General features: G+C 38.6%; 1 protein-coding gene across 38 annotated transcripts in view; it reads left to right on the top strand.

Moving 5' to 3' along the window:
* The window catches only part of PTK2 (protein tyrosine kinase 2), a 344,711-nt gene that overhangs the window by 224,266 nt on the left and 107,262 nt on the right, over positions 1-13,183 (top strand). For 17 of the 38 annotated variants that reach the window (XM_032247027.1, XM_032246903.1, XM_032247040.1 and 14 more), the window contains 3 exons: positions 6,706-6,789; positions 7,906-7,923; positions 13,105-13,161. In XM_032247027.1, coding sequence (XP_032102918.1) covers positions 6,706-6,789; positions 7,906-7,923; positions 13,105-13,161 — 159 coding nt within the window. The remainder of the gene's footprint in view (positions 1-6,705; positions 6,790-7,905; positions 7,924-13,104; positions 13,162-13,183) is intronic. The other 21 variants (XM_032247076.1, XM_032247000.1, XM_032246984.1 and 18 more) reach the window with 2 other exon arrangements.

The following is a 13,183-nucleotide window of genomic DNA, read 5'->3' as shown; positions in this document are numbered from 1 at the left end:
TTTGTATCCTGAGACTTTGCTGAAGTTGCTGTCAACTTAAGGAGATTATGGGCTGAGATGATGGGGTTTTCTAAATATACAGTCATACCATCCGTAAACAGAGACAGTTTGACTTCCTTCTTTTCCCAGTTGAAAACCCTTTATTTCTTTCTCTTGCTTGACTGCCCTGGCCAGATATTCTAATACTATGTTGAATAGGAGTAGTGAGAGAGGGCATCCTATTCCAATACTGTGGTGAATAGAAGTGGTGAGAGAGGGCGTTCTTGTCTTGTGCTGGTTTTCAAAGGGAATGCTTCCAGTTTTTGCCCATTCAGTATGATATTGGCTGTGGGTTTGTCATAAATAGCTCTTAACTATTTTGAAATACATTCCATCCATACCTAGTATTGAGCTTTTAGCATGAAAGACTGTTGAATTTTTACCATGGACTGTTTGAATTTCCCTCTACACACTGCTTTAAATGTGTCCCAGAGATTTTGGTACGTTGTGTCTTTGTTCTCACTGGTTTCAAAGAACATCTTTGTTTCTGCTTTAATTTCGTTATTTACTCAGTAGTTGTTCAGGAGCAGATTGATCTGTGGTTTTTGAGTTGCTAAATCTTGAGTTCTAATTTGATTGCTCTGTGGTCTGAGAGACTGTTGGTTATGATTTCCTTTCTTTTGCTTTTGCTGAGGAGTGTTTTACTTCCAATTATGTGGTCAGTTTTAGAATAAATATGATGTCGGCCAGGCGCAGTAGCTCATGTCCATAATCCCAGCATGTTGGGAGGCTGTGGTGGGCAGATCACGAGGTCAGGAGATCAAGACCATCCTGACCAACATGGTGAAACCCTGTCTCTACTGAAAATACAAAAATTAGCCAGGCACAGTGGCATGCACCGGTGGTTCCAGCTATTCGGGAGGCTGAGGCAGGAGAATTGCTTGAACCTGGGAAGCAGAAGTTGCAGTGAGCCGAGATTGTGCCACTGCACTCCAGCCCTGGGCGAGAGAGCGGGACTCTGTCTCACAAAAGAAAAAACAATAAGTGCAATGTGGTACTGAGAAGAATGTATGTTCTGTTGATTTGGGGTGGAGAGTTCTGCAGATGTTGATTAGGTCCGCTTGGCCCAGAGCTGAGTTCAAGTCTTGGATATCCTTGTTAATTTTTGTCTCATTGATCTATTTGACAGTGGGGTGTTAAAGTCTCCCACTATTGTCTGGGAGCCTAAGTCTCTTTGTAGGTTTCTAAGAACTTGCTTTATGAATCTGGGTGCTCCTGTATTCGGTGCATATATATTTAGGATAGTTAGCTCTTCTTGTTGCATTGATCCCTTTACCATTATGTAATGCCTTTTGCCCCTTTGATCTTTGTTGGTTTAAAGTCTGTTTTATCAGAGACTAGGATTGCAATCCCTGTTTTTTTTTTTGTTTGTTTGTTTGTTTGTTTTGCTTTCCCTCTGTTTAAATATTCCTCCATCCCTTTATTTTGAGCCTGTGTGTGTGTTTGCATGTGAGATGGGTCTCCTGAATACAGTATACTGATGGTTCTTGACTCTTTATCCAATTTGTCAGTCTGTGTGTCTTAATTGGGACCTTTAGCCCGTTTACATTTAAGGTTAATATTATTACATGTGATTGTGATTCTGCCACTATGATGCTAGCTGGTTATTTTGCCCATTAGTTGATGCAGTTTCTTCATAGCAACGATGGTCTTTACAATTTGGTACGTTTTGGCAGTGGCTGGTACCTGTTGTTCCTTTACATGTTTAGTGCGTCCTTCAGGAGCTCTTATAAGGCAGGCCTGGTGGTGACAAAATCTCAGCATTTGCTTGTCTGTAAAGGATTTTATTTCTCTTTCACTTATGAAGTTTAGCTTGGCTGGATATGAAATTTCTGGGTTGAAAATTTTTTTCTTTAAGAATATTGAATATTTGGTTCCCACTGTCTTCTGGCTTATTCGGTTTCTGCTGAGAGATCTGCTGGGCTTCCCTTTATGGGTAACCTGACCTTTCTCTTTGGCTGCCCTTAACATTTTTTCCTTCTTTTCATCTGTGGTGAATCAACAATTATGTGTCTTCGGGTTGCTCTTCTCAAGGAGTATCTTTGTGGTGTTCTCTGTATTTCCTGAATTTGAATGTTGGCCTGCCTTGCTAGGTTGGGGAAGTTCCTGGATAATATCCTGAAGAGTGTTTTCCAACTTGGTTCCATTCTCCCCATCACTTTCATGTACACCAATCAAATGTAGATTTGGTCTTCTCACATAGTACCATATTTCTTTGAGGCTTTGTTCATTTCTTTTTACTCTTTTTTCTCTAATCTTATCTTCTCGCTTTATTTCATTGAGTTGATATTCAGTCTCTGTTATTCATTCTTCTGCTTGATCAGTTCAGCTATTGATACTTGTGTATACTTCATGAAGTTCTCGTGCTGTGTTTTTCAGCTCCATCAGGTCATTTATATTCTTCTCTAAACTGGTTATTCTAGTTAGCAATTCATGTAACCTTTTATCAAAGTTCTTAGCTTCCCTGCATTGGGTTAGAACATGCTCCTTTAGCTTAGAGGAGTTTGTTATTACCCACCTTCTCAGGCCTACTTCTGTCAATTCATCAAACTCATTCTCCATCCAGTTTTGTTCCCTTGCTCACCCTCCTTGGGCTGCACCCACTGTCTAACCAGTCCCAGTGAGAGGAACAGGGTACCTGAGTTTGAAATGCAGAAATCACTCACCTTCTGGCTCAGTCTGGCTGGGAGCTGCAGACCAGAGTTGTTCCTATTTGGCCATCTTGCCAGCAATCCCCAGACTCCCACTTTTACATTGATTCCTGGTTCCCCCAAAAGAGGGAAAAATAACATGGTGTTATCTGAAAGAGGTTCTGATCCAGACCCCAAAAGAGGGTTCTTAGATCTGGCTCAAGAAAGAATTTGAGGCAAATCAACTCAAGGAATCTTGGGGCTGCTCAAAGTCTCCTACGTGGTATCAGAGATGGCAAAAGGAATGAGCAGAAATGGAAAGAGATGGAAGAACAAGACTTGGAGGAACCAGTTTGGAAATATGTTAAGCTTTCTAAAAGGCCAGTGGAGTTTTACATTTTTTGTTTGTTTTTTGTTTTTGTTGTTGTTGTTGTTGTTTTTGTTGTTTTGCAGAAAGTCATGCCAATAAGATAGGAAACAAACAGGGATAAAACATTTTTAAAAGGCATTTTTAGTTTGTGGGGAAAAAATCCCAGAGAGAGTATCCAAAAGAGCAAACATACAATTTTTTTTTTTACTCCCGAAAGAATTATAGCCTGAGTATCCGCTTTTGGGTAAGCTGACTTCTGACCACCAAGCTTTTAAGATACGTTTCAAATCTCTTATCAGACTTCAGCCAGGAAAAATAGAAAGCTCCTAGATATTTGCAAGGGGACGTCCAGTAAAACCAGCTGGTGTTTCTGAAGGAGATTCTCCCTTAAAAACGTGCCCAGGTTTTGATTTCTCATAATTCAAGAACTTTTCAAAAGTGACCAAGGCCAGAAATGTCTTTAGGGTTAATGTGTGCTGTTTATGAGTATAAATCACCCTCATGCATCTTTCGATTTGGAATTAACAGGAATGGCCAGAAATGAAAAGACAAATCTGAATTATGACAAGTAGAAAGCAGCAGCTATTTTTAAAGTATGCTGTGTAATCTTAGGCAAAAGAAATGAAACCACTGGTGCTAGACCAGTGCATAACCCAGACCTCTTGCCCTTAGGCAGAGGTGGAGAAGGCAAAGCTCCTTACTCAGTTCCTATCCAGAGATCCAGGAAACCAAAGCCCTTGATCTAAAAGCAAAGAGAGGATTTGAAAAACAGCCCAAATAAAATATAGACCTTAAATAAGAAGAAAGAGAGGTCTGGATTCAGGATAACTCACGGTAACACCTGATGGATGGGACTGTGGGTTCCTGCTCATACCAAGCGCTGCTTTCAGAGAGAGAAATGCCTGGTGTTCAGGAGGAAGTCACCACATCCTGCGGACTTAAGCCAGATATGTCGCCCTAAAGAAAAAAACATAAGCCAAAATAATATAAGTACAGAGGTTTTTTTGGTTGGGGGGACCAGGTTTGAGGACTGCAAATCAGAACATAGGTTGAGCTACCTTGAATATATACCTGATTAGTAGCAGTTACAAGTGGGTTTTTAAAGGAAAAGAGAGAGTTCCTACATTGTATCACAAATTCTAAAAATGTAAAGATAATGGGTAAGGCCACTAGTTAAAAACAAAATGCCTTTCAACAATTGCTCTGGGCCTGGGTGCAGGATATGGGTGAGGTGGGCATGTCTGAAGCCCCACACTCCTGTCCCTTTGGGATCCCTTTGGGACTAAAAAATTTCGCAGACCTATACCTCAGGCTGCTCTGAGTGATTTTCGTTTCTCACTAGTCCAACTTTCTATGTGAATGCGCTGGTTCAGATTTACCTCAGTCTCTCAACTGAATTATTGCAAACCTACCTATTCCCTTTTAGAAAGCTCCCAGGAAGCCTTTGAAAAATGACAGACAATGTCTCTCTTCTTGCTTCCATTTGCTCTTGATGTCATTCAGAATAAAAGCCAGTGCCCTTACCATGAGCTCAGAGGTCTTAGACATTCTGGCCCACTGAGTGCTTCTCAGTGCCACCTCCCTCTTCCCACTCCCAACTCTTCATCTACCTCACCTGGGATAATTTTGGTAGTAAGAGTTGTACTTTTTTTTTTTTTTAAGTCACTTTGTAAGTTAATATAAAGAATATTCAGTCCAGTTAGGAAATGAACAGTACAAAAATAAGAATAGCTAGCACTTGTGGAGGGACCACTCTGTTCCAGGTGCCCAGGGAATCCCATAGAATCCTCTCCTCACCTTTTTACTGGAGGTAGCTTCTGTTATACCCCATTTTACAAATAAGAAAACTAAGGAACGGAAATTGAGCAATGTTTCCTAGGTCAGAATGACTAATTGAGCCAGTATTTGAATCCAAACTGTCTGGCTCCAGAGCTGGTGTTCCATGTATTTTTTATTTTTCTGTAACTTTACGCCTGGAGAATGGTTGTAAGAGTAGTAATGTGGTGTCTCACATGACCTTTCCTCCAGTTCTGTATGTTTATACTTTGGCTGACTTTATCACTCTATAGGTTTTTTGTTGTTATTTTTGTTGTTGTTAGTTTTTCCCTTGGACCGTGTGAAAACAAGTTATAGACATGGTGCCCCTTATAAACATTTCAGTGTGTTTCTGAAGACCAAAGATACTGTCTTATATGATCAGAGTATAATTATCAAATCAGGAAATTAAATACCGAAGAAATGCTCTTATCCACAGTCCAAATTCTTATTTCATCCCAATAATGGCCCATATCAATATTGCTTCCTAATCTTTCCCTTCCCCAGTCAAAAATCCCATCCCACATCACACAGTGCATCCAGTTGTCAGGCCCATCTTTTTTACGGAGACACTGCTTCTGTCACCAGGCTGGAGTTTAGAGGCTCTGCTTCTGTGGTCCAGGCTTTACCTCCCAGCTCCAGTAGTCCTCCTACCTCAGCCTCCTGAGTGTCTGGGGCCACAGGTGCACGACACCACACCTGGCTAATTTTTGAATGTTTTAAAAAGACAGAGTCTTGCTATGTTACACAGGCTGCAGGCCCATCTTCTTAACTGAGAGACCAGTTTATGCTTTTACTCTAGGGCCATGGTATATGAAGTCCAGAAATTTAGTGTGTAAAGTGTCTTTTCAAATCAAGCAGTAAGATGAAATTGTCAGTAAATGTTACTAGGATCAAAGCATACCATTTGAAAAATATTACTGAAGAGTGCATTTCTGTTCTCATTTCTGTTCCTAATATGTCGACAATGTCAATAAGTTTGTTACCATGTTGATGGGCAAACAGTCCTGACCCTAGTTCTTTCTGGGCCCATACTTCTGATCTTTCTTGATGATACTCTGTGAGTATGCAGTTAAATGTTGATGTTACCTGTGTCTGTCATATGTTGACTGCTACATCTTAAAGGGCTACATCCCTGCGTCCCTTGCTTTGACTTCACTTTCACACTTGTCCACTATTGCCATTACCGTACTGTAATTGCTGCTTGTTTTCTCATTTTTCCTGTATGCTTTTGGAGAGCTGAGATGTGTCTTACTGATCCAGCTTTTTGACTCTAAAATTAATTTTGAGTACATGAATGAGTGAGCGAATGAATCAGTAATGCTAGTAGAGGTTTTGCAACCTGTGTTTTCAAAGATCCTCATCACCAGTTTTCATGTTAAGGTAATTTATGTAAAGTATATAACTCAAGAGCTGTGTGTCGTTGCTAACGATTTGGGGGAATTTGTTCATCAAACTTTCACAAATCAAGATCTGCTATTTTTTTTCTTTATGGTTCAGTGTTAAATGTTCACAGGAGTCTTGAATTATTTATTGGTCTTTGCTTTTTGCTTTAAATGTCATTTGGAAAAATATCTGATTGTTCAATTGTCTGGCTCTACAGAGCTGGGAGAATCTCATGTCTTGTTTCTGTATCTAGTGCTAATCTACAGGAAATTACATTTTTAAATATTAGTATGTTTTTTAAAACTCAAGTCAGTCATAGTAAGAAATAAGGCATGCCAATAGTCAAAAGCATTGCAATTTTGTATCTGTTTTTATAGATAAGCCTTAAAATGTAACAAAAGTTGTCTTTTGTATTGAAATAATTTGTTTCTATTTTTTTCTTTCCTCTCTTGCCTCTTTATAAAGGAGTCAGTCACTGCCAACATAAAGTTAAGAAAGCTAGGCGCTTTCTCCCTTTGGTCTTCTGTTCCCATGATCCTCCTTCTACGGGTACTGCACTCTGCACTCATATTTGCACAGGCTCTCCTATTAACCAGATTACTCCAGAGAAACGAATAACTCTAACTCGATGCTTATAGATTATCCTGAATAGATCATAGCTTTATTGAATATTAGTGTATGTGCTGTTTATTGTTCAGAAGCAATAAGGCGGTTGGGGTGGGGGCAAGAGTTTATGTCTATCTTTGGGTTACTCTCTTGAATAGATTTTTTGTTTGTCTGCTGGTTTTTAAATGCATGGCAGGGCAAGAAGTTGCTTCTCAGTTTCATTTGTGTTGTTTCAGTGTTTTCCCACAGAGGTCAGCAGGATCACACTTTTTGCATCATGGATTTCCTAATATAGCATAAAACTGAATGAAGGAGAATGGTCAGAGTGACCCCCTAGTTATCTGCTCTTTATGCTTTGGGGACAGATATTTAGGGCTGCTGCATAGTAAAGGCAGCTATGCCCTTTGGAGCATTTTCTAGGAAAGCAAAGATTATATTTATAATAACTGAAACAGTAATTTCTCTAAACTATTCAGAACAAAATTTGTTCTGTGCAAACTTAAATGGGAACCTTAGTTGTTAGCAGAGCTTCAAGTACTGCACTCCCCACAGTTTATAATAGTGGACCTGGCCTACATCTACCATGTGATATTTAAATCCCGCTGGCTCATTGGAATGGGCTTAGTGAGGGCTTATTCCCTTCATATAGCTAAACATACACATTAATGACTAGTTTGTTTGCATTTTTATCTCAGGGGACACAAATTCCCTCTGAGGAGGGTAGAAACCATTTTTAAAATTTAATTGTAAGACTCAGTCAAATTTGCTTAGTGTGGCAGAATCCAGTTTACACTCTGTAATACTGGTGTGTAACTTCATGTAATACATTGACAGCTTAAAACTTGGCATAATGCCCTCAAATTCAAGTAAACATACTACCACTACAATCTTTCTTCATCTTTTGAATTAAACCCTGGGGGGGTGTAATTTTTTTTTTCTTACCTTTTGATTTACTTGTCATTTTAATAGTGTTTTCCCCTCTCTTCCCTCTTTTCCTTCCTATTTCTCCCTCCCTCTGTTTCCTACTTCCCTTTCTTTGCATGCCACCTGGATCTGCAGATGAAATTAGTGGGGACGGTAATATTTATTTTCACATTTGTGTTACTGCTATAATTATTTATGGAAATATAATTTAGTATTTAATGAAAGGCAAAATGTGCTTTTTATCCAACAGAACCAAGTACAAAATGGTATGCAAAAGTGATATCTTAAAAATTGCTGGGGCTTTGGCACAGAAAGGATAGCTATCAATTTTTTAATCACATTTTAGTAATTTGAGTTGTATGTATTCCTAGTAAATTTTTTATATTTAATTATTAAAACTTTGAGAGTTCTTAAAAAATGTCAAAAGCAAAATGAGTAACACTTGAAAGCTATAATGATAGAGAGATCCATACACTATTTTCCAAGTGAGTATATATGTAATAATTATTAGTTTGGGAATGAGATAGTAGAAGGAAAGAATGAAAAGTGATTTTAAAGACTCACAGAAACTAATGTAATTAGGGAAATATCAGCAATAAGGTAATTGTTTTTTCAAACAGTTGATAGCACTTAAGGTAGAAATTTAAAAATTTAAAATTACATTTAATGTCTTATGTTTCCCATCTACTTCATACGCTGCTTCCATGAAACTTGATCCTCTTTTATACTAATGGAGTAAGATTTTATAAAATAAAATTAAGAAGGAATTGTATTTTTTCCTCCTGATTATATTAAAAATGTTTTTACTGAAGATTTCACCTATGTTCATTTTTGTTAATAGGATAGAGATACTGATAACTTGAGTGTCATGAGCTAAACGGTTGTAGTAAAAGGTCTTCAAAGTGCATGTTCTCCACAGGATTTGAAGTCAGAGATTTGAGCTTCATTTTTAGATTGATTCTGTGATAATATTGAGAGCTTTCTGCACATGAGCACTTTTCTGACTTGATGTCTGATTCTCTCAGCAGTTAGTCAGAATATCACTGGGTATTGTCCTCACTGTTTTGCAGGTGAGAAAACTGATAATCAAAGGAGTAACAGAGATTCTAAGGCTGCTAGAGGGAAGTGGTTAGGTCTTAGGCTCCAGCCTTGCCCTTTTTCCGCAGCCCCATCCAGTCAGCAACTACCTGAAGGATCATGAGCAAATTGCTTCATCTCTTGGGTCTTCATCTGGGAGAGATCTCAAGTGGTTGTTGTGAGGATTACTCTGTAAGCATCAAAATTTAGATAAATGTCTGCAAACATTTTCATGTATTTTCCCCACCCATTGATTTCTCTATGCTATGAATTAGCCAGGGCAAGTGTACTTAACCCCATTTTACAGGTGAGTAAGCTGAACCTTAAGGGTGGTCACTTGGTCTTGGTCAGAAAGGCCTGTGGGCCAAATACGGCCCCCTTGCTTTTGTATGCAGCAGCTTGCCTGTGAGATAGGGATGTTGATCATAGTACAACCTCAAAGAATTTTGCTGAGGATTAAATGACAATATATGTAATTATTTACAACAGCATCTAGTATATGGTAAGCTCTTAATAATGGGATTAGCAGTCATTGTTATTATTAAATATAGAATGCAGATCTATCTTCATTTGTGCCCAGGTCTTTGAACCTGTTTCCTTTTTCTTTATATTTTTCTTATCTTTTGAATTAAATCTAGGGTGGTAATTATATATTAGCCTATTTATTTTTACTCCACAATTATTTTAGAGGTTGGTATCTCTACTGAGGGTTTTATAAAATGAAACAGTCCTCAAAGGACTGCTGTCAAACCAAAAAGATTGAAAGTTATCAGCACACAAAAATCCCAGACCCTCAGCTGCCAGACCCTTTCAGACCGAATCCCAACATTCTGGGATTCCATTTGACCCCAGGAGTTCAAGACCAGCATGGGCAATGTGGCAAAATCCCATCTCTACAAACGTACAAAAAATTAGCAGGCATCGTGGTGTGTGCCTGCAGTCCCAGCTATTTGGGAGGATCACTTAAGCCTAGGGGGTGAAGGCTGCAGTGAGTCAGGATTGCACCCCTATACTCCACCCTAGGTGACAGAGCAAGACCCTGTCTCAAAAAAAAAAAAAAGAATTCTTGGAAGTATACAGCAGGTGTTACCACTTGAAAACTCCTATGTAGAAGATAATAAACTTTTGCAGATCCATGTACCTGCAACATTGCTGATTTTACTCCATGAATTCTTTGTTCACTTGCATCAGAGTATACACACCTGCACCCCAAATGTAAGTAATTCCCAGACAGCTTTGATACATCCCCAAAGATTTTATGTAAAACTCACACAGCTCAAAAAAAGAAAAACATTTACAGGTTTTCTCTTGTGATTGTATGAATTAATTGAAATGTATGCAGCTTGATATTTTCCACAGTGTGTGCTAGCCTGATACATATCAGCCTGTTTATTTTTACTCCTTCACAATTATTTTAGAGGTTGGTATCTCTACCGAGGATTCTATAAAATGAGACAGTCCTTGAAAGACTGCTGTCAAACTGAAAAGATTGACTGAGAATATCAGCACACAAGAATCCTAGACCCTCAACTGCCAGGTCCCTTTCAGAGAGCCCTCAGGAGAAGCAAAGCAATGAGAGAAGCTCCTGTTTCTTGTTGATCAGTTATGTGCAGGGCACATCTCAGCTTTCCGTTGTGTCTCCTGTAATCCTTGTAACAACCCTGCAAGGTGGATGTTATCTTACCCAGGAGGGCACAGCTGAAGCATTGCCGGTGAAGTGACTTTCCAAAGCTCAATCAGTTTCCCCCAAATGTGCTTGTGGTTTTTGTTGCATGTATTGCAGCTCTGCTGTTCACTTCTGTGATGCCTCACACAGGTTAAATCCTTTGCCTGAGTTTCCTAGGGGTATAGACTTCCTTTACTGATTGCTGCAGTGCATTCATTCATTTGGTTTAGCATGTTTCCTGAGGACCTTCTCTGTGCTCAGCACTGTTTTAGCTGCCGAGGACATAGTGGTGAGCAAGATACATGAAGGTTTCACTCTGGTGGTTATTCCATTCTGGAGAGGTGGGCATACAGTTCACAGGAAACAAAATTATATCAGGTGGTTATAGGGAATGAGGAAAATGAGTCAAGAAACATGATTAAGAACAATGGGATGGGGCAAATTAGTTTGAGGAGAGATCTCTGAATAGGTGGCTAAAACCAGAATTGGCTCTGGGCCAACATAAGCTTTGGTGCATGGTGAAGCCTTCAGTGGGAGGTCACTATCACTGCTGTTAGCAGCAGCTTTATGCCCTTCTTCATTAAGGCAATAGACACCTGTCACCTGATAGACATGGGCTTCTGAACAGGCTTGTAATGAAGTCCTGCAGCCATATGAAGCTGTGGTACCTGTGGTGACAAGTGCAGACCATCTACTTAGTAACACCACAAGCTACACGCAGGGTTGTCAAGACTCTTCGGCAGGTTGGAGAACAGGGCAATTGGGGCAGGGAAGCAGAGGTTCAGAGTTTGAGTAGCGCTGTCTCCCAAAGGGCCAGCCCATGTGTCTTACTTCTAAAGGCACATGCTTTATATGAAAGGAGGCAGTGAGGGTGCTAGGGCTATTGTGTGGAAAAGCAACTTTAGTTGCATTCATTTTCTGAGCAGAGCATCACAAAGTTGAGCATGTTAAATTATGGAATCCAAAGAGAGATGATTGCAAATGCCCATTTTTGTGGCTTCTGTTGCCTTAGCTATTAGAGTAGATTCCTCCCCTGCTCAGTTTTTTTTGTTGTTGTAAGTGTGTTAGCAGCTCCCATCCATCCCCAAATTTTCTTTCATAGGGTCTTTTGATAAGCCATCTTACACAGAAGCAGAGCTATAGGCCTACAGATGCCAATTTACTGTTCTTAGTATTCCCTGAAAACAGATTAAGAGGGAGAAGTACAGAAATAAAATAATGTACGATTTGGAGTCTATTAAAACTTTTTTTAATGTTATGAGTGTTACCACTTACAAACATAGAAGAATAATATAGATTATCCACCTGTCATATAGGACTTAGGAATAGTTTACGAATAATAACTGTCTTAAAGAGAATTGATTTGTGTTATGTTCTGCTTGCAAAACTTTTTTTTTTACTATAATCACTTTCAATGATGATTACATAATAAGAAGCGAATTCTTCCATTTGTAGATTTGATCTCAGTCATTACCATAGTAGTATGTGGAATGATAGATATCCCAGTGACTGTAAACCACATATATTCTCTATTTTCTTTGAATTCTATACCTTTAATATCTGAATGCAATAATAAGGCAGCATAGAAGCAAGAACTCATAGCTTTTAGTTCTCTGGTGTTAAACAGGGATGCCAGGTCAAAATATCAAAATAGACCTCCTTGGAAAAGATGTATCACAAAGTACTGTCCCTGCTTTATGACTCATGAGAATGGCCTAGCAGTTAAAACCCTCATACATGGAGCAACTAAAGATTTTTCTTTTTCCAGAAAGAGAAAAAAGACAAGGCTGAAGTGATTTTTCAGTATAGCTGTTACCTACACAAGTGACTGTTTTCTTCAGATGGGTATTTTTAAATTTCCCATTAATATACCGGTGGCCTTTTAAGTTGCTATATTGCCCAAAAGGAGTCAGTAGAAACATTGGAACTTCTTGACATGATACAGAAATCCTCATTTTAATATGCTGCTTATTCTTTATTTAATATGCTTTTTTTTTTTTTTGATGTCTACTCTTGAAATATCTGAGTTTAAAAGTTAGGAAATAAATTCCTGGGTTAACATTTCTCAACCCTGAGCAAATGGAATGAATTAGCACAGTTAATCTAAAAAATGGGGCTGCCATTATTTTCTAAAGGTTCCATGCAGATTATGTTCTCAAGACTAATTGTTAATAAAATCAGATACTGTGTTTTGGAGATACCAGTCTTATTTGGAGAAATGCCAGTAGACAATTGTAGTTTTAAACATGTATTTGGTGTAGTTGAGGAAGAGTTTTGCAGTTGGTACAGATTGGTTAATTTGAAGCATATACATAGTTGTTTCGTGTCTTTCTGTTTTTTACAAGAGCTTTCTCTGTTAGCCCTGTTTGTTCTCTGATAAACAAGTCTGTGTGTTATAACATATTGGACAATGATGTCACTTTTATTTCCATAAATGACTCATGTATGAGCAAAATTTGAGTAATAGTGTTTTAAGAATATTTCAGCATAGTAGAGGATTTAAGCAGACTGTTTTGCCTATTTTAATTATATGAAATACCAGGAGGTCAGATATTTAACCTCTTTCAACAGATATGTTTCTTTTCCTGCAGAAACAGATGATTATGCTGAGATTATAGATGAAGAAGATACTTACACTATGCCCTCAAGTAAGTACATTTCTTATTTTGT

The sequence above is a fragment of the Sapajus apella genome, unplaced genomic scaffold (assembly GCF_009761245.1).
Source record: "Sapajus apella isolate SASKATOON/1434 unplaced genomic scaffold, GSC_monkey_1.0 scaffold3, whole genome shotgun sequence".
NCBI classification, from domain to species: Eukaryota; Metazoa; Chordata; class Mammalia; order Primates; family Cebidae; genus Sapajus; species Sapajus apella.
Note: the sequence above shows the minus strand (reverse complement) of the source record. Positions and strands in the feature narration are given on the sequence as shown.